The sequence below is a fragment of the Zerene cesonia genome, chromosome 19 (assembly GCF_012273895.1).
Source record: "Zerene cesonia ecotype Mississippi chromosome 19, Zerene_cesonia_1.1, whole genome shotgun sequence".
NCBI lineage: Eukaryota > Metazoa > Arthropoda > Insecta > Lepidoptera > Pieridae > Zerene > Zerene cesonia.
The window spans coordinates 3,996,468-4,018,142 of NC_052120.1; the positions used below are offsets into that span (position 1 = coordinate 3,996,468).

Consider the following 21,675-nt stretch of genomic DNA (forward strand, 5'->3'; position numbering starts at 1 on the left):
TATAACAGTTGAATCTTACTAGTTATTATTTAATATCTCATACAGGTAATTTCATTGAAAAAAATTTCAATTAGACTTTCACTAAAACCTGCATGATGATATATGGAACTAATCGCCGATTTTATTAAATATTCAAATGATTTATTAAATTTTCCATATGTTAGCAAAACGTGAATTCTTTCAAAAAATTTATCTAAACGTGAATGGTTTATTTTAACAATGAAAATTGTTTGCGTAAAACTAAAAATGAGGTATTACCGCAATATTTACCTACGTGATAATCCAAAATGATGAACATATAATACCATAATAATAACACAAAATAATACAGCAAACAACAATTTTTATTCGACGTTTTAAAAAAGAAATCAAATAGTAGGAACATATGATGCCGAATAAATATGTAAGCCCAAATAAATCATCCTCAAATTATTAAAAATTAAATTGCAGCGTTTGATATTACGGAAGCTGCAAGCTTCCAATTCAGAGCTGATTTTCATCGGACTTAATTGAAACGTTGTTTGAGTTAATAAAACAAGCGAACGAATTACATACTTCACACTAAAAAAGCAAGAATCTTTCATCGAAATTCATGAACTCGATCTAGCTAGAATTCATTAAAAACAACGAACAAATCTCGGTCCTTCGGGTGCTTTATTTAGAAGAAATCTGTTTAATCTAGATACTTTTATTTAACTTTCTTTTTCTGTTATTAGAAACGAAATGCGATAACGGAAGAATATGTGAGAAACAATTTGAAAGTAGATGAGAGGACCACCATGGAAATAAACATTATCAAGTGGATCCAGAGAATAGGTCTGTGGTTGGGTCCAACTGGTGACGAAATACACTGGTGCACCAAAATTTGTATCAGCTGTTTCTTTTTCACGAATGTTGCCCAGCTAATTGCGTTGTGTCTAGCTAAAAACGACCCAGAAAAGCTTTTTGGGTGTTTTAGCGTACTTTCGTTTTGCGGTATGGGCTTTATCAAGTTGTATTCAATGCAATTTAAGAGAGAGGACTGGAGGTTTTTGCTCAATCAAGCTTTTATATTGGAGAATGATGAATTGAACAACGGAGACACGACCGGCGTCGATTACGACACTGATGATGAGGATAATGAAAAGTTTTCTGGTCATATTTTGGTTTATTCGCGGAAATTTTTGTCAACAACTTCGCTTCTTTCCCAAATGTATAGCTTTACGGGTTTTGTTTATATTCTATCCCCTTTTATTGAATATGGGATTTATAAAATAAAAGGCGAAGATGTGGATTGGCTGCATATTTTGCCGGTATGGTCGCCATTAGATATCAGTGCCTTTGGTTATGCAGCGACAGTAATTGCTGAAATCGTTGCTTCTGCTTATTGTGTATGCGTGCACATTGTATTTGATTCCTTTGCTACTGGTACTATGATATTTGTATGTGGCCAGTTTTCATTACTTCACGCTTATAGCCAGAGAATCGGCGGAAGTGGCAAGAAATTTAATTTATGCCAGGAACGAGACGCTCGAGCCCATTATAGGATTAAGAAATGCCACTTCATTCATGTTACTTTGTTACGGTGAGTGTTATTTGCCGAATATACTCGTAAAACTGTTTGTATGTTTTTGGCGTTAGACATAATTATGCTGACATTTAAAATAAAAGGAAATGTATTTGTGTATGTAAAAAATGTGTATGTAATAATGCACTTTAATTTTTCCGCCCTGAATTTGCATTTTTTTTATTTTTAATCTGTTGTTACGTAACCTTTGTAAATTACTGAGATAGTAGGTACAGAGTTAAGTCAGAATTTCTGGTATTATATGGTCTTATATGATAATATAGGTACCTATTTCATATTATCATTCACAGTATGGTAAAACAATTAGATGAAATCATCCGGAATATTGTCGGGATATACTTCTTCGTGGCTACACTGACTCTCTGTTGTGTATGTATACAGCTACAATCAGTGAGTATCTATTTTTCATACATATAGATACATCAGCACATACATACTTGAAACGAAACGGTCGTTTTAACGATTTCGTATATCCATTTATTATTACTAATATTTTGTTATTAGTTTTAATATGTAATATGAAATTTATGGTTATTATAGCTTATATTAACTGCGAGCTCGTTATACCTATTACATTCTTGACTTGATAATTTTATTGCTTATTGGAAGCCTCGATGTTTCGGATCGTATTTTTTTTTCTTTTTGAAAGAGCCAGAGATTTCATTTTATATATCCGTTATCCATACTAATATTATAATACGACGGCGTGCTTGTTGTTCTTGTACTAGGTATAAGCTACTTTTAAAATACATGTTATTGTACTAGGTATATAGAGCAACAACATCCAAAAAATAAACCTGATGAATTGACAAAACTCCATCAAATTAGCCCCTTGGATGTTAAACGAAATCACCGAGGGATTTAAAAGTGTCGTCAATTTTATTAAATGAATCAAGTAATCGCGTAAAGTTTCAAGCCTCTCACCTAACAATGGATTTATTTGTAGTAATATCTTGAAAGTTTTAATGAGAACGAGTCGCCTTGCGCATACTTATATTTAAATTGCATGAAATTAAGTCACAAGGAAGTTGGAACATTCATTCTTAGCAAAGTTCTCTAGCTGTTAAAGGGAAGTGTTTTAAATATATTGTTTTGTTAATTGGCAGAAGGACTTAAGCGCCACCCAACTAATATCACTTCTTCAGTACATGTGCGCAACTCTCACTCAGCTTTTTCTCTACTGTCATTACGGGGACGCAGTACAAAATGAGGTAGGGCACTTAGTACTCGGCATTCAGTTTTCATGTTTGTACCAAATTAACCTTATTCTGATGATATTATCTAATGTGCATTTGTAAATATGAAAAGAATTTTATTTTGTTGTGTGTATCAAAATGCACTTTATATATATTTTCTTATCACTACCTATTATAAAACTACCGTACTACGTAACAGATTTTAATGGGTTTTTTTAATAGATAGTGATACAAGAGGAAGGGATATATGTAGGTATATATCATGTATTATTACACCCGTTTGAAGCCGGGGCGGATCGCTAGCTATATAATATTAGGTATAAAGTATCCAAACATGTGTTCAAGAAGGTTCAACTATCCAAACAATACGTACACAATTAAAAATAAAAATTTCAGAGCGTTGTTGCTTTAGGCGAAGGCCCATTCGCATCAGCTTGGTGGAGTCTGGGAAAAAAAATGCGCTCTGAAGTTGGGATCCTTTGTATAAGAATGTCTCGAAGCTGCAAACTATTCGCCGGACCATTCAACGTTCTCAATTTGGAGTCTTTTATACAGGTTTATATTTTATTTTTCATCTCAATATTAAACTATTCAAAGAAAGCATTATGAACTTGTGCTCCAAGAATTTAATTTAAAGGAATTTATTACAAACTCGCAACATAGACGATAATCAACATGAGAATACGGGCTTTTTAAAAAGAATTTGTTATGACATGCCTATATTAAAGAATATTTAGAATATATTAATGAACGTTAATATATATTATAGTTACTTATAAAATATTTTGTTTTTCAACTGGTCGTGTAAAGTTTGTATAATTTGTATACATAGTATCTAATTAACACCATATTTCATTGAAGTTGATACTTAACAATTTATGCTTTTAAATTTTACATTTTAAACAAATTGCGCTTATCTGCATGTGAGTTGACACGCTCTTTAGGGTAGAATACGAAGAAATTATTTTGTTTGCTTGTTGCATAAAGAGTGGATTTTTCTTACCATTAACAACAATATTTTCTTGTAAATTTATGCATATCATATGTATACACTACTACTATTTCATGGCTGTAATTTTCTAGAAAAAGATTAGTCATTGATTTATTTCATATCATCAACCGACGTCCCAAAAACAAAGAGAGTTCTCAATTGCACTCTTTTTTGGCTTTGCCAGGTGCTCGATAAATCCGTGGGTTTTCAACCGATTGACGTGATTCTTTTTGTGTTTGATAGGGAATTGTTATTTCGTCGATTAAATTATACAGATAACATTCTCGATATCAGCATTGTTAAACACTAATCTATTACCGAACTGAAATTTGGTGCGAGTCAATGCAAAAAGTGACTATTCCACAGTAATAGAAATTATCTAGGTATACGAACAATATGACAGTTGGTTCAACTTAAATCCAGTCATTAATTAGTCAATTACATTTATTTGAATGTCGCTCTCAAGCAAGCAAGCTCGCTTGTTCACACATTGAGCCAGCTCGCACCCCCGCTGAAGATTAACGTAAAAATTTGCAGAAACAATGCAGTCCGAAATTTTTCCCGCATACTACTAGCTCGTGAAGGACTTCCGGGATAAAAACCATCCTTTGTCCTTTCTCGCGTCTCAAACTATCTCTGCACAAAAAAATTATTTCATTAAGATCAGTGGTTTAGGCAAGAACATACAATTTTTGCATTCATTATACTAGCTTACCACCCGCAACTTCGCCTGTCAAAGGAAATCCCGCAGTTACGTGGGATTTCCTGGATATAAACTGTCCTATATCCCTTAAAAGGTCTCAGGCTATCTTGGTTCCAAATTGACAGCTGTAATGTATGAACCTATATGCACCGCACATGCCTTCATGAATTATTCTAAAACACGTCATAAGGCTCGGCTGTCACGTTCAGCGGGTCGTCAGCGTGACTTTCAAACCAGTCTTAAAATTCCCTTTCAGATTGTCCGAACGGCATACAGTTATTATGCAGTATTACGACAGACATCCGAATGAGATTTCTAAAAAAAATAATGGTGTACTTGCACAGACTTCACTTTAAGGAAAACGATTATCTAGACTCATTGTTTTCTCAACACGCTTAATTAAAGTTGTTCAGTGGTAATAATCGTGTTTTATTTAACATTCTTTCTGTTAAGGTGTAATTAATTATGTACAAAATTTATTGTTTTACATGAAACTTTATTTTTGTGGATGTTTTGAGTAAGCAGTTTTTTTTTAATAATAATATAAAGCTTTACTTTGTTTGTTTAAACGTGCTAACCTCGGAAACTACTGGACCGATTTAAAAAAATTTTCCCCGTTGAATATGTACGTAATCATTGTGTGCTATAAGGCTTTGTACATGTACCACGAGCGATGCCAGGGTGGACTGCTTGTTTTATATAAGTAGTTACAATGAAGGTACATACTACTCATGAAATTTCATCATTAGTTCGAACCTTAGATTTTTAAATCCGTTCTACCTATATCGTGTATTTCATTCTTTAAAAATGCCATGACATTAAAGGAAACATCGTTAATTTTGTAGGTATAAATTATTAAAATGTTACTTTATAAGTTACTAGCTTTCGCCCGGGGGTTCGCATGCGTCAAAATGTAGTTTAATCAATACATGTAAACCTTCCTTTAGAAGCACTCTATTAAAGACAAAAATCCCCATAAAATCCGATCTAAGAAGCAGATCGAAGCAGAAAAAACAGGTTAGTAGAAATGCGAAGAAGCATGTTTAGTGACGTCAAAGATGACATCAGAGAATGACGTCCTATTTTCCCGCCACATTCTGTGACGTCAATATTTGAACATCGCTTAGAACATTCTGCCGTCCTGGTAGAACGCGTGACCCCAACAATCTTTGTATAGAAGCATTCGTTTCGTCATCGCATGTACCAGGTTAGCAGAAATGCGCAGAATAATGTTTAGTGACGTCATAGTTGATATCAGAGAATGACGTCATATTTTACCGCCACCTTCTGTGACGTCACTATTTGAACATCGCTTTGAACATTCTGCCTTCCTGGTAGATAGAACGCGTGTCCCCCATCATAGAAAAAAGCATTCGTTTCGTCATCGCATGTACCAGGTTAGCAGAAATGCGTAGAAGCATGTTTAGTGACGTCATAATTGACATCAGAAAAAGACGTCATATTTTCCCGTGGGACGTCACTCTCTGAACATCTCTTCGAACATTCTGCCATCCTAGTAGAACGCTAAACCACAACAATCTTTGTATGCAAGCATTCGTTTCGTCATCGCATGTACTAGGTTAGCAGAAATGCGCCAAAGCATGTTTAGCCAATCAGAGAATAACGTCATGTTTTCCCGCCACTTTCTGTGACGTCACTATTTTAACGTCTCTTCGAACATTCTGCCGTCCTGGTAGAACGCGTGATCCCAACAATCTTTGTATAGAAGTGAAAGAGGTTAATGGGATGGATGATTGATTGTATTTTACTTATTTATACAACACCAACCACTTCCACACCTGTTATTTATAAATTATTTAAGTATTTAAATTCGAATGGGATACAATGACCCTGTTGGTAAGTACTGTGTTTTACCTCACAGCAGACACTGTTTGTTTATCGACACAGCTCGCATACCTAAAGTATGTAGTTCTGTATACTACGATATATAAGAATAATATTTGTAGGATTGTCATACTAATAATACGTATATTCAGCCAGGCCTGTTAGGCCATGCTTTGAATAGAAATAAAAAACAAACTTCAGCTTATACTTTATTTAATATGCATTGATTTGAAAGATAAATAAATATTAATATTATCCAATTATTTTAAGATGATTTTAAATATTATTCGATTGTTTTAAGATGATTTTCCAGCCACGAAGCCACAACATCTTTGTATTGAGAAGACCATTGAATATTATTTTGAACATTTTCAAGTGCTCGTTTACGAGCTGAAGCTCCAGCACCCGATTCTGGGTATTTTTCAAAAAAGATCACCATCTAAAAGGAAACATGATCACTATAAGCATAGATATAAGGTTCATTATCAACTTTACTAACTGAAGAATAATATCGGCACATTTTTCTAAATTTTCGTTTTTATAAGTTTGATTATGAGAACATACATTTTTATCTAAAAATTAAACCGGATTAAAATTGTCAGAACTAATCTAATTTAAAAAGGACCACCAGATTTCAAATAAACATAGAATCATCAAAATCGGTTCACGAAGTCAAAAGTTCTGATGGAAAGCTATGTAAAAGTAAATGCAGTCGAATCGAGAACTTCCTCCTTTTTTTCAAGTCAGCTGAAAATACACACCTCTTGCAATCTTTCCTGCGTATTAAACGTACTGGTAATGCTAGGTATAAGATTTCCCAGATATCTGCTATTCAAAGTGAACCTGTCGACCAACCGTGGCCAATTCGAACGAACTTCATCCCACACTAGCGCGGTCCCAGATGGGTTCGAACTTATAATACTTAGTACATTCAAATAGTCTTGACTGCGAATGTTTTTCTCATCCCACGCAAGGTCTAAATATCTGAAAAAATATTAAAAGGAAATTAGAAGAAAAAAAAGCAATGAATTCATTTATCTAAATTTTATATTTTATGTGGACATACTTTCTGAGTATATCCGCATCCTTTGGAGCACTTAGTGCTGTTCTTATTTTTGTCTGTTCTTGCACATCTTCCTCCATTTGATAAATGCGCCATAATTTATCCCACTCTTCCATTGAAGCATTTCTCATTCCTGTCATCAAATTGTCAAGTATGAGTTTAGATTAGATATATATGATATATAGCACTGCCATTCATAAAATAAAATTGAAAAATTATATGATATATAGCCAATATTCAATATTATATAGACCATTTATTGAGGAAGATACTACTACGAACTATAGGCTATATATGTACCACGGGCAAATCCGGGGCGGACCAATAGTTAGATATAAGGAGTAAAAAAACCAAAATATTTTGAAAATTTAACGAAATTCATACAAAACCATAATTAAAAAAAATACTATACAAACCTTGTACATAGACAAAATCTCGCAATTCTGGTTCGATGTTCTTCGCGCTTGTCGTACCGTAGGAGTCGAGCCAGGCAAGGAACATCTCGCGTACAGTTTTCTCAGCGTCCGGCAAACCGTAAGAGGTCGCGAAGGCAAGGATTTTTGTGCGGAGGAGACTGCGAATTGCAATGACTTGTTAAGATACGCCGCTAGGTTTAAAATGATATGATTGGAAGAACAAATGAGAATATCAAAAGGAGTATAGTGGTATACATCGCTTCTCGTTATTATTATAACATTTAATAGATAAAAAAATGTGTAAATAAATACCCTTCTATAATGCCTAAGTCAGTCTTTGCCCAACTTTGCTCCAAATACAGCCGTTTTACAAGATGCTGCACATATTTCTGTAATTTAAAAAAAAAAATTGTTTTCAGAATAAACATTGATACAGAAAAACTATATTGTGAAACCCATTTCCACATAACTTAGATAAAGATCACTTAGATTCATATATGCTTTTAGAAATTAAAAACTTTTCAACGGATTTTAAACGCGATTTATTCATTCGGGGAGACTCTCCCCGTGACCACGCTCGCTGTAAAGTGTTCGAAACGTCGGGTTAATAATATAATGAATAAATCGCGTTTAAAATCCGTTGAAAAGTTTATAATTTCTAAATGTATAATACTCGCGTGAAACCTAACACAAGAAAATACTTCATATATGCTGTATGTGTGGTCCATACGATAACAAATTATAACATAAACTTTAAGGCAAGAATGGCAATAGTAATAAGCCTATAAGAATAAATGAAACTGTCTTCAAATTGTCCGAACTTGGAGTCACATGGGAGGCACCAGCTTTCAAATAAAAAACGAACCATAAAGATGGTACAGGTAACAAAAATACAGTCGAATTGATAAACTCCTCCTTTTTTGAAGTCGGTTGAAAATACATACATTTAAATTATCATAATCCGTTGTATTATATAATCTGTCTGACAATTTGCTAAAGATCGCAGCAGCATTATCCCAAGGCACATAATCCTTTTCTCCAGTGAGGTAGGTCGTGAGATTCAACGCTGTATCGTAAGGTAAGTGGCCAGCCTCTGCCAAAGCGAATGCATCGTTTAAAAGATGAGTTCTATCTGATATCGTTAACTGAAACAGATTAAAAAGAATAAGTTTTATCATCTTGTTGCACACTAGCGGCCCGCCTCGGCTTCGCCCTTGGTACCTACATGTATAGTGTCAGGGACCATGTACGTTCCTGATTAGCGCGTTCAACCAAAAAAACAACTTTGAGTTTTATATAATTTAGTATACTCGTATGTGTCCTTAACACATATAATAATTAAATTTTTGCATTTTGAATATTTCAGATATAAGATTGACTTAAAGATAAAAACTGATGATAAAAGTGCATTTCTTTAAAAAAATAACCAAAAAAAAATTAAAAACAGTGCAGTTGATCTGTAGGATGCACCCAATGAATTTAAATTTTATTTAATCGTACCGAATAGTTAACAATGTACATATACTATAGATAAAATTGTGTCCATATTGCTGTATATTCTGAATACATTTTTAAACCAAAAAACGTTTGAATATACTGCAGTAAAGTGTATAAGAGATGAAAACCTTACGTTATCAGATTTTGATTGTAGTTGTCCCATGAGTTTTTCCCACATATCCAGAGGATAATTAACTCGGTAGTATCCCACTTGGTTGTTGTTTATTTTTATCCAATTATCTCCTTCACTAAGAGTCAATTCAACTGTAAAATAAACGCTTATTGTAATACTTATATAATTTTATCTTTATTTATATATACTACAATCACTACATGTTAAGTATACACACTTATGGAACTAACAAAATATTATTTTTATGTCATATGTGGGCAACTGAGCTGGTGGTTCGCCTGATGGTAAGTGATCACCACCGACCACGTATATTCGAAGAGTTAGTGTCCCTGCGTATGCGATGCCCGCTTTTAAGGGGTAAGGGATAGGGAAGGATTGCAGGATAAGGAAAGCAGGAATGGATTGGGAAGAAAGAATTTTTTTTAATATAAATTTTTAACCTAGGTAAACGACCACAAACAACCCTTACCATTTTCTGCAGTATCTGGGAACCATAAGATACTCTGATTTTGGCCTTTACTTGTAGTGTAAGTGATAGGAATAAACCATTTATAGCTGGAATTAGAAAACACTTTTTATATGTTATTTTTATCATAACATAGAATGGGCGCTCTTTAATTATTCTAAATTAAAAGGGTATTTTGTTGACTAAGAGCTAGTGTAATATGTATATTTATCCTGGGCAATAGTTTTTTTTTTTTTTTTTTTGTAAGGTTTCCAAATTATCAAAAAGTTATTAGCCTTATTATACAAGTGGTGACAAATCTAATAAACCAAAATTCATTAAAATCCATACAGCCATTCAATGCTATTATAAATATATAATGTTGTATTTAAAAAAATTATTATAAATAATTATGGTGGCAAGAATAAGAATAGATAACATGCTAAGATGTTATGTTTATAATAATAATTAAGTGTATTCTGATGTCAGGAACATAATAACATAACACCTTAACACTAACAAGCAACAACTTAATTTAAAATAAGATATTACTCACTGAAAGTCAGAATCATCATTGTATGTGGCATTTGGATCCAAGAGAAATCTTGATTGCGTTAAAACATAAGTGTTTTTAGTTCCTATTTTTGGTTTTACATTTATTAATGGATATCCCATTTGTTTAGTCCAGGTGTCCATTATGTACCTAACACACAAAATGCATGAAGTTGAAGTCAGTTAATTTTGAATATTTTTATATAAAATTTGTGTGACTGCTAAAAATACACAAAGTAATGTTATATTAAATAGTTCATTAAACATTCTAACTTACTGTAAACTTAAGTTTGAATTATCTTTTTTAAAGTGCGGTTCTAAACACATCAATAACTCTGGAGTCACAGTGTTTCCGAATTTATATTTCTGTAGATACTCCGACACACCCTCACGGAAGTTTTCCTCACCTATAAATCCTTCCAACATCCTCAGAACAGATGCCCCCTGCAATATAATTGAACACACATAATTATTGAAAAACATATATTGTACCCTAAGTCGTTACATTTTATACGTTTAAGGACGCGATCTCAATTACGCCACAAATAACCTTTCGATGTATTTATTGATGAAACCAAATTATACCAAACAAAACTAGTCACTGTCTCTACTTTCGGTTAAAAGTTTGAAATGTTGATATTAATTGTTGTTATAATTGTTTTTATAAATATCTTTTTTCAAATATGAATCCTAGAATATAATATGATAGACCCAATTTAAAAGGATCACAATAAATTTAAGATATAAACTATAATTCACCTTGTTATAAGAAATAGAGTCGAATATAGCAGTGATTTGATCTGGTGTCTCCACTGTTTGAACAATTGGATGACTTGAAAGTTTGGCATCAGTCACTAAAACTGAGTGAAGAGTCCTTGTCAGAAATTGATCCAGCTAAAAGGGAGTAATATAAGGTATTACAATAAGCACAGGTAGAGTCTGGTGGCCTTTGTTGGCTATCTTGTGTTAGGGACATCTGTCAAAATTATTTTATTTTTCAGACATTAACACCAAATTACCATGCCAAGCTAAACCAATTGTAGGGCATGTAGAAAAGACAAATTTTTTACGGTCGAAACAAATTTCAAAATTTTCATTAAAAAGAATGATTTGCGTAAATTAATGGAACAAGACTAGGGTTGAAAAAATATTTCAGGAGAGTTTATTACATTCATAGGTGTTATTGGTGTGGCTAAAATAACATCAGTTTATAAAAGAATATTTAATTTTTTATTTACCATGGTCCAAGAAGGTTCAATAGCATTCAAAGCTTTAAACTGCATGTACGATGCAAAACCTTCATTCAGCCATACTTCATCCCACCATTTCATAGTAACTGAAATAAAATCAGACATGTCATAGAAGTCCAGGTAATGGACAGTAAATTTAGTATCAGTATATATATTATACTAGCTGTTTGCCCCGGCTTCCTATGGTACATATAAAGCCTGTCACTCAGTGAAGTTGGAGCTTTCTAAAGGTGAAAGAATTTTTGTAAGTGTCCCAGTAGTTTTGGTGTGAAAACATTACAAACATCAAGTTTCCTCTTTATAACATTAGTGTAGATATTGAGTACAAAAATCTGTCTATTTATAAAGAATCTCAAAATTCCTATAAATCAATAGAAATTAAAACTTTCATATATCATATAAAAATCCTCCTTGAATAGGTTTTCAAGTTGTTTTCTTAAAAATCAGACGCTTACATCTACACAAGTGATGTGTGTGGATGTCCAGACAGAACATTGTTTTCTTGTTAGTTATTGCCATTCCATGAATATGCATTTGCTGAATCATAATATGTTTAAATTTATAATAAATGTTGAGTTATTTAGGAGCTGAACAATTATAGTACTACTATGATTAGAACCCACCATCAAAATATATAATAAATAACTAAATTGTCAAAACCTATCCTATCTATAGCTAGAGAAATTCCATGCCACTCACCCAAATTACCAAACCACATATGAGCTAACTCATGAGCAATGGTACTTGCAACACTGATTTTGTTTCTTGACGATGCTTTTGTTGCATCAACTAGGAAAGAAGTTTCTCTATAAGTTATCAGTCCCCAATGTTCTGTTGCACCTGACACATAGTCAGGAATAGCTATCATATCTGAAAAGATACATAGAAGTTTCATTATAAAATTATTATGAATGATATATATGAAAGTTATTAAGATCGGATTATTGTATTGAGAAACCTAGTAGTTACCTAGTACTAAAGATATTAACTGGAACTGAATTTCCATTTGGACATTAATATTAATTTAACAGTTGTTTGCCTTTCTTGAAAATATTATAACACATACTGATTTAATTTTGTATTATATTCATACCGGCAGTCTGCCTTGGCTTTACCTGTGGTTCATATATAATATATAGAACACAAGGATTTGAGAGAAATTGGTCCATTAATTCCTAAGACTAGTATGGTCAAACTAATCAGAATATTATTAAAATTTTATAAATCAATGTTACTGACACTTACCAAGCTTTGGTAATGGAAATGGCACTTTGTAATACTGAATATAAAACTCAGTCACTCTCTTTCCAATATCTTGAGCAAAATCAATTTTATGTGTCTGATCCTTTTGAGCAAATGACCTGAGTGTGAAATTTTTTCCTATACCATTAGCATTGATTGTCGTTTCTTTGAAGTCAAAATTGCATACAACAAAACATGCTAAGTAGGTAGACATGGGTACACTTGTTGCAAAAGTGACTTCTTCCATTTCTGTCTTAGGATCTAAAGTCCTTGATATTTCCTGGAAATAGTTCAAGTGTTAACTATAAATATTGTTTAATCCTTCATGTATTTAACATAGATCTTATTAATATGTGAAGTAACTGTACAAGTAAAATTTAAAAATTCAGAGTGCAAATTGCTTTATGTTATTTATTACGTATTTTCATTGAGCTCTTATATAAAAGATTACCTGAAAGAAGTTATCTTACATTCATGTTTGAGAGTGCTACATAATCAATAGGCTTCACCAGCATTATGTCATATGTAGCTTTGAAGTCAGGCTCATCAAAACATGGGAATGCCTGGCGAGCATATGTTGGCTGAAATTTACTTGCCACCATAGTACTGAAACAAATTATTGAAAGTCTATTAATGTCAACTGGCATATCAGATATGGCAGATCACAGATGCTAGCATCATATATTAAATGTATTTTTATTATTTATTATTATATATTTAAATTATTATTAGTTGCATATTTACCCGCCTTCTTTGAGTCGCGAGAGATAAAAACCCACTATATTACGGGTTAAATCTCCGCTAAATTCTAAGTTTATTTGATAGTTGCCAGGACTGAGTTTTTTATCAAACTGGATGTATAGCTGTTCTAAAGATTCAACTTCAAAGTACTTTTGAACAAATAATTCCTTTTGCCCACAAAATACTTTCACATCTTTTATATTTAAGAACTTAGTATGTACACAGAAGAAGTTCTTTTCATGTTTAGAAACAACATCGATAGCGACATCGCCATTGAATTTCCCTTGTTCTAAGTCAGGATGTAATCTTAATTTGTAGTGAACAGGGTTAACTAAGGCTGATAAACGTTCAGATAGTTTAACTTTACATGACTCCATAATATTATTCTGGGCAAAAAATGCACTCTGCCGGTATTGATGTAAGACACTTCGACAAACGTCGGTTGTAAGTTTTATATTTTTTTTGAAAAACATGCAAATAGATAAAAATTATAAAAAATCAAAATAAACACACTAATAGATTTTAATAATTTCCGGTTTCGATTTATGGGTTATGACTAATTTGACAAATGACGTTTCAGAATTGACATGTAATTTTTTTTTTTTTGTTTTTGTCGTAAGAGATACTAACGTTTATTATACAAGAGTTTATAATAAGATGTAAGACGTCTATTATCGCAAAAATATAAGATTTTACATTAACATACATAATATACTAAGGAAAAGTTCTCCGTGCTTATTAAGCAACTGGTAGATAAGGTACCTATTTTTACCGAACCAACCATCCAACCAACTTATTTTTGCTAAGTATTAACTAGTAAGAACTTACTCGCCATTTGTCATTGTGCTTGCATATATTCCCACGATTCCTTTGTCAAGTCTTCCAGAAAAATCTATGAATAGTTGATACAATCCTGCATATACTTTGTCTGCATAAATCAATTGATACTTTTCCAATTCCTTCAGTTCTTTTGTCGTGTTGAAAATCACGTCTGCTCCGCTTATTGTTTTACTCGATACAATATTTATTCTAATATCCTTTACGTGGAATTCGATAATATTAACAGGTTTTATTATATCCAATGTTATTTTGACGCTTCCTTGATATGTTTTATCTTTTAAATTGGGCCACAATCTCAGAGTGTAATTTAAAGGTTTTACATCTTTAGAAAGTCTGATATTATTTTTTTCCTGAAATAAAGACATTTATTTTTATACCTAGACACATTGTAGGAAGAAGGTAATACAAGTATAATACTCAAGTATGTACTATATTTTCCAATAAAGGCACCGCATTCTTGTATGTTGTCATAATCGCCACAAGATTTCTAAATAAAACACGTAAAAATGTATTAGGTATAGCTCATCTTGTACTATACCTGATACATTGAACATACCAATTAATTGATTTCATTTGATCTTTTTTCGTTAGCACCTTAGCATAAGATCCTGATTTTTCTGAATCCTGTCTAAAAATAATGCCCATTGCTATGAACATTCATGGATCCTTTGGTTTAAGTATTCAAAATAATTTAATTAGGTATACTCAGTTAATTTTAACTGACTTCTAATAAAGGAGGAGTTTATCAATTCGCTGTATTTTATATTTTTATTGCTTTGTTACCTGAGGTAACGATGCATAAAATAGTAGTCAAATATAAATTCGGGTCATAACCTTTTTTTATATTTTTATGTCAACTTTGGCAATGGAGCTAATGGGTCACTTGATGGTAAGCACTATCACCGCCCATGAATATTTGGAGAGGTATAAGGTCGATTTGAGGCAGACAGAAATACCATTGCATGTGATTTATATATAAATTGTTCTGAGTTTATAAAGGTTAACTAGGTGTTTGCAAACTTTATGTTATTAAACAGCATTTAGTAGACACTTACTTCATTTTTAGGCGTAGTACGAGGAATTATGTACGAAGATTTATTAAATATATTTTGCCTTTGATTGTCAATCGGTATACACACTGTATTCAGTTTACGAGTAGAGAGTGCAACTGTACACACAAAAAAGCTAAATGTCGTAATTGCTAATATTACAATTATTTTATTGTGATAAACCAACTTTAAAAATTGCGGCGTCATCTGAAAATAAGCATTTAACTGTTATTTTAAAAGTGACAAGGTTAAACTGTATTCGTAGATAGACTATTATGTTGCAGACTGGCAGTAATTTTGCCAAAGTCATAAGTAAAATTATAGCATTTGTAGAGATATTCAGGACCGTCATTAACCCGTACGGGTTCGAGTAGATAGATGGTACCATTTTTCTTCAACTTCGCCTGTCTTCCTTTCCTCTATACCCATCCCCATTCGCCCTTCCCACTTGAAAAAGCCAACGAATCATTCTCAAGGCTAAGTAAGGCCTTGCATATCTTAATGGTTGTGACGGCTTACGATCAAGTCACAGGATTAATGACTGGAAAGTAAGAATGGACTGGGAAGGGTCAGGAAAAGGAAACGGGCCTCTGGCTCCCCCACTCACCGTACGAAACACAATAGCACGCTATAATTTCATTCTGTGGGGGTGTGGTACTTTCCCGGTGCGAGCTGGCCCAATTCGTGCGGAAGCATGCTCGACTCCCACAATAGACTCTGGGTTCTGTACCGTAACTGAGTGGTCTATAACATAAACCTTATCGATATAACATAAACTTTAGCGTTGTGCTTTCTTCATTCTAACAATTAAAAACGCTTATTTATATTTTAAAAATATTGTGCTAAATTAAAGATTTTTTTGTTCTAGAAAGTAGCAGCCTTAAAATTGTGAATAAGTTAATATCCGTTATTTATTCAAATATTTGTATTATTTTTTACCTTCCAAAAAATGTATACCTACATAATACCATATTTTTATTTACCCAATACATTTAAATATACCATTAAATGTGTTTGTTCCTAGTGTGCTATTAGTCGTGAGAAAACTCGGATACTTAAAAACAATAAATTTCACTTACCGTCGCTTAAAATTCACTTTCCACCGTGAGCCATAAACACAATTAACCTCAGGAACAATTTCACAGTTGACATAAACGGTTCGCTGCAAACGCAATGATCTGTGCAAAGAAATCCAATGCGCAACAAAAGTTACGACATTTCTATGTTATGAATAGAGAAGTACGGTTGGCAGTGGTGGGAGTTTGCTTATATAATAACTTACTTATTAGTAAGTTAGTGTTATAAGCGTGCTAAGTATACATTAAGATGATGATACGTATTTAACTTGCTATACAAATATTGATGAATGATATTTACGTTACTTCGATATGGATTTAATGCAAATTTCGTTATAAAGAACGATATTATATTCCTATATTATGAAGAAAAATGTTCATACTGAATGGCGTTCAGATATCGCTGCGTTTTTTATTATAAGTAACACCTTAAAGTAATACAGAAATATAAAACTACGACAACGATAGATAATACGGAACGTATAAGATACAAAGAGATAGTGACCGACTCAAACTGCAACAATTGCCTCAGTTTGTGCTCCAATTTGAACGTGCTAAAATCTACCGATACCGATTTTTTATTCGTAACATCATTCTATTTATAATGTCTTAGATCATACGCATATCCTTACTTAAAATTATATGCATGCTACTATAATATGCTAATGCATTTTCTAATAAAAAAAATTGCCCTAAAAAAATGGTTTCAGACAAAGCTGGGGGTTGAAATAGTATGACTATTTTCATTTCAAGTAACAGCGCTATCTGCTTGTAAAATGCATGGCTAATTAATTTACAACACCCATTTTATTTTTTCTCATAACGTTCCTTATCGACATATAAGCAGATAATATAATATGTTTTAATATTATATTATAAACTTACATTTAAACGAGTAGTTTTTTTACGTGCTATTATTAGCTGTATCTTTATGTTTATATTTTTGTATGACTCCTTTGGATCCAATTTTTATCCACTTTACGGAAAGATTTGATCGTAGGAATATCGGGATAAAAGTTAGCTATGTATTATTCCAGTTGCCCAGCTTTCTACGTACCAAATTTTATTGCAATCGTTTCAGTAGATAGTTTTTGCGTGAAAGAGTAACATACATCCATACTTACAAACTTTCGTGTTCATAATATTAGTTGGATTCTACACTAGTAAAGACAGATTATAATTTAGAAGTTTAAGACTTTTTAACGGATTTTACACTTGCTTTACATTATATTATATCATATATCCCGACGTTAACAAACCGAGCGTTGACACGGGGAGACAGAGATGTAGTCACGGTCATATGAAAATTGTTATTTGTAAACTACCTCCACCTATTTCTCTATGACAATCATTTGTGAAACATAGACATAAATAATATAGTAAAAATTGCGCTTAAAATATGGACATTGAAATATTAGAAAATAATAATTTTAGAATGTTTGACTGCTAAATGATTAAAATTTATGAACATAAGATCATATTTTTATCTGTCCAGTATGGATAAATATACGATTTTCTGAGCGTATGACAAATATTCAGCATTGTCCTACTTTTATGGCTTTATCGCTAATATAGCCTTGTTACAAGAATTGACACAATTGCAAATAATTATTTAAATACGACTGTGAAATGGGTATATAATGAACCATGAAGTTGATTTATAAATTTGATTAATACGTATGCTAATAAGTTATTCAAATTTACTTACTTTTTGGAATGGATTGAACCAGCAAGGAAGAGAAAAAAAAATAAACACAAACGATCGTTTTATACTAGCTGTTGTTTAAATTTTCCCTGTGGGATAGAAGGCCTTCTCAGTTAACTGGAATATCTACAATTTATTCAACTTTCATCTTAATCCTTCGCATTTTATTAGACTAAAATAGTATTAATATCTCATATGACGCATCTCGTGTATTGTTTAATTTAACGAATACCTGAAATTTGTATAATAAAATAATCACTATTTTTATATTTTTTAAAATAAGTCAGTCATTTAAAAGTTGATTAAACTTTTTATGTGGTAGTCGAGTATGCTTCGGCACGAATTTGGCGAGCTCGCAACGCGAAGTACCACAACCCCACAGAAAACCGACGTGAAATAGTAGCATACTACTGTTTTTCCTACTCCTTTCCACATCCTTCTTTCCATCCTTCATTCCATTCCTTCTTTTCAGTTGTCAATCGTTTACGTATCCCTTTCCCCTTAAAAGCGGATAGCGCATTCGCAGAGGAACATCTGCGAATATTTATGGGATATGGTGATCACTTACCATTAAGCGAACCATCAGCACAGTTGCCCGCTTAAGGCATGAAAAACAACTATTCCATGCCCATAAAATCTATTCAATAAACTCAATTCATAATAGTGGGTAATTTCAAACTTGTCTCTTAAATATAGGTCATATGGACACTACAGGAAAAACTACAGAAACGAAATATCATTATGATGTTTTTTAAATTTTTTCATTTTAAAATGTTGCTTTGGGCTAAAATATGCAATACCTTGAATTACCCCCTTGATTACAATTCTTAAGTTGTCAATCTGATGGTTAACAAAAATTAAACTGCCATATAGATTATACATTACAATAAAAATCTTGGATACCCAACAGACTTCAAATAAACTATTCAAATCTGATGGTAATGTATGGCTGTCTCTGTCACAAACAAATCCTATTTATATTTATCATAATATATCTGCCATCCGCGGCATCACTCGCTTGGTACCCGACCAAGATTATAGTTTATCTCTGTACAAATCTCTCAGACAGATACGATAAGGTGTTTTGCGTAAAAGAGTAACAAAAATCCATCCATCCCTACTTACAAACTTTAGCGTTTATAATATTAGTAGGATGTTGCATTATATATTAGCTATCACTCACCGCACTAACTGAAACATTAAGTTTCACTTTAACGCAACACTAGCTAGGAAATTCGATTTAACCTTATAGAATGGATCACCTTTCACTGTACATCAAGCGAAAAAATCTCGTAAAAACGTTTTCGTACTTGATAAATAATCTTCTAATCCTTAATACGGAAAGATGAATGATTGGATATTCTTCCACGCATAAATAAGTGGACGGAATCATTCGGATAGAAAATCAGTCAACGGATATAGCGTCTACGGACAACAATGAAAGATAAAATTGATGCCTGTTAGTTTAAGCCAATAAAATATATCATTTCACCTAGTTATCAATACACATATATGTACAGGATAAAAGCGCTATATTATATAATCTTCTAGCTGATAGGAAACTCTTGAGAAACAAAATTACAAAACTAAAGTCATACGTTACCTACATCATACAATTTCACCATTCATAATAATTTCGTGAGAATGTGTGAATATTACGCTCTCAAGCTTTTGATAAGAACTTTCGTTATTTGAACATTTTTTTTAATTATGAGAGAGAGGTTTATTAATGGTCGTACAGTTCGCTCTTTATACATTCTTACCACATTACTCAATAACTGAACATGGTGTTATTTGACCCATTAATTAAAATTGATCATGTAGATATGTCAAATGAATGAGTGAGCCAAACTTATAAAATTTGAGGGATGTTATAAATGTACATACAGACGTTTAATTGAAAAACATTTGGACAAGTTTATCGTTTCATGAAGTTCATATCCTAAAACACCGATTTACACCGTGTGGACATATCTTTAATCTAGCAAATCGTTATATTTTATACGTCTCGTTTCCTCAATATTGAATAAAACTCGTCTGTGCCAAATACACTACATTCCACCATAATACAATAGGTACTCTACTTCACAACGCTATTTGTTCCGAAGGAAAGTCAGTGAACCTGTTATTAGTGTTTATATACAAAGTGTCGCCTTCAATTTTCTTTGGCACCAAAGTTATGTTTTTACTGTTTGTTTATTTATGTTTTTCTTAATTTATAAGTGTCCTTTATTTCAACCAAAATGACGTTTGAATTAAAGAGGTTATTCGTTTATGTTGTCTTTTTTAACCTAAAGCTATAATATTTAAAACAATAGAAATAAAAATAAGTTAATAAAAATCAAAATGATACGAGTTTGAATTAAATCTGTCCGTTTAAAGCAGGTCAAAATTAAAACTAAACGGCTACATACAAACATACAGGTATACATAAGGTGAAGCTTATTGACAGAATTTTTTTTCACCTATATAGGTAATCAGACTTACTGAAGTATGACTGATCGATCAGTTAAACATGTTGAATATTTCCCTGATCGATCATTCACCCCTCAGTTACCTGGGTACACAGCTACTATTGGTAGCTTCTTGTAAGACTTTAAAGATTGTTTATACACATATATATTAGTAGCTGCGCCCCGCGGTTTCACCCGCGTACGTCCGTATCCCGTATGAATATCGAGAATACGAATCCTATGTGTTATTCCAGTTGTCCAGCAACCTACGTACCAAATTTCATTACAATCGGCTCAGTAGTTTTTTTTCGTGAAAGTTTTGCATTTATAATATTAGTAGGATAGGATAGTAGAACTAGTAAGATGAATAGCTATTATAACATTTATATTTGGTATAATACTGTATATTTTTTAATCTTCAATATACTCGATGTAGCTTTTCTAAGGTAAGGTAACGTAAGGTATACATGCCATGATGTTTATTTTTAATTTTTAGTTTTATGGTATTCAAATACTTCATATATTTAATTTTAAAGAATAAAAATATTGTCATAACGCGGGATTAGAACCCGCGTCATTTTGCCTAACCGAAGCCTAGCCTCTCTCAATAAAATTTTCTCTAATCTTTGCATCTCTATGACTTTACAAACAATTGTTTTCTGTGAAAATATGATAAGTAAGAAGGGCAAAAAGGAGAACAAAGTTTTTATTAAATAAGTTAATTTTTTTATTCAATTGTTTTTGGTAGGCGCAACACTTATAATTTAAATAAATAAATAGCTTAAAAATATTCAACAATATATGATACAGATTTAGCTAACAGCTAAGCTAGTTTATATAACTATGAAATAATGTCAAATTCAATAACACTATCATATTCTGAAAAATTTATTCATAATTTAATAACTGTA

General features: G+C 32.3%; 2 protein-coding genes across 4 annotated transcripts; one reads left to right on the forward strand and one right to left on the reverse strand.

Annotated features, from left to right (window-relative positions):
- The first annotated feature begins 779 nt into the window (after window positions 1-779).
- On the forward strand, window positions 780-4,904 carry LOC119834318 (odorant receptor 22c-like). Its single transcript, XM_038358657.1, has 5 exons — window positions 780-1,564; window positions 1,858-1,957; window positions 2,674-2,778; window positions 3,160-3,318; window positions 4,714-4,904. The coding sequence occupies exons 1-5, from the start codon at window positions 780-782 to the stop codon at window positions 4,765-4,767; spliced, it is 1,203 nt and encodes a 400-aa protein (XP_038214585.1). The 3' UTR covers window positions 4,768-4,904.
- A 1,594-nt stretch (window positions 4,905-6,498) lies between these two features.
- On the reverse strand, window positions 6,499-16,748 carry LOC119834393 (glutamyl aminopeptidase-like). 3 transcript variants are annotated; one of them, XM_038358743.1, is made up of 18 exons: window positions 16,610-16,748; window positions 15,537-15,737; window positions 14,470-14,831; window positions 13,371-13,506; window positions 12,904-13,180; window positions 12,358-12,528; window positions 11,647-11,744; window positions 11,168-11,302; window positions 10,686-10,852; window positions 10,413-10,559; window positions 9,881-9,966; window positions 9,412-9,542; window positions 8,726-8,926; window positions 8,094-8,170; window positions 7,782-7,939; window positions 7,369-7,498; window positions 7,064-7,286; window positions 6,499-6,741 (listed from the first exon to the last, which is right to left on the reverse strand). In XM_038358743.1, the coding sequence occupies exons 2-18, from the start codon at window positions 15,735-15,737 to the stop codon at window positions 6,586-6,588; spliced, it is 2,856 nt and encodes a 951-aa protein (XP_038214671.1). In that variant the 5' UTR covers window positions 16,610-16,748; the 3' UTR covers window positions 6,499-6,585. The 3 variants fall into 3 exon arrangements, with proteins under 3 accessions (XP_038214671.1, XP_038214672.1, XP_038214673.1); XM_038358744.1 differs by lacking the exons at window positions 14,470-14,831; window positions 15,537-15,737; window positions 16,610-16,748 and adding an exon at window positions 13,645-14,207; XM_038358745.1 differs by lacking the exons at window positions 14,470-14,831; window positions 15,537-15,737; window positions 16,610-16,748 and having other exon boundaries at window positions 13,352-13,506.
- Window positions 16,749-21,675: the final 4,927 nt, after the last annotated feature.

Bases quoted from the DNA above. Each gene is read 5' to 3' on its own strand.
- LOC119834318 (XM_038358657.1), top strand. From the start codon at position 780: ATGGAAATAAACATTATCAAGTGGATCCAGAGAATAGGTCTGTGGTTG. The intron at 1,565-1,857 runs GTGAGTGTTATT...TATCATTCACAG, and splicing joins ATTCATGTTACTTTGTTACG to TATGGTAAAACAATTAGATG. The intron at 2,779-3,159 runs GTAGGGCACTTA...TAAAAATTTCAG, and splicing joins GGGACGCAGTACAAAATGAG to AGCGTTGTTGCTTTAGGCGA.
- LOC119834393 (XM_038358743.1), bottom strand. From the start codon at position 15,737: ATGACGCCGCAATTTTTAAAGTTGGTTTATCACAATAAAATAATTGTA. The intron at 13,507-14,469 runs GTAAGTTCTTAC...AATTTGTTTCAG, and splicing joins AGCACAATGACAAATGGCGA to TACTATGGTGGCAAGTAAAT. The intron at 11,745-12,357 runs GTGAGTGGCATG...ATTTTATTTCAG, and splicing joins TATGTGGTTTGGTAATTTGG to TTACTATGAAATGGTGGGAT.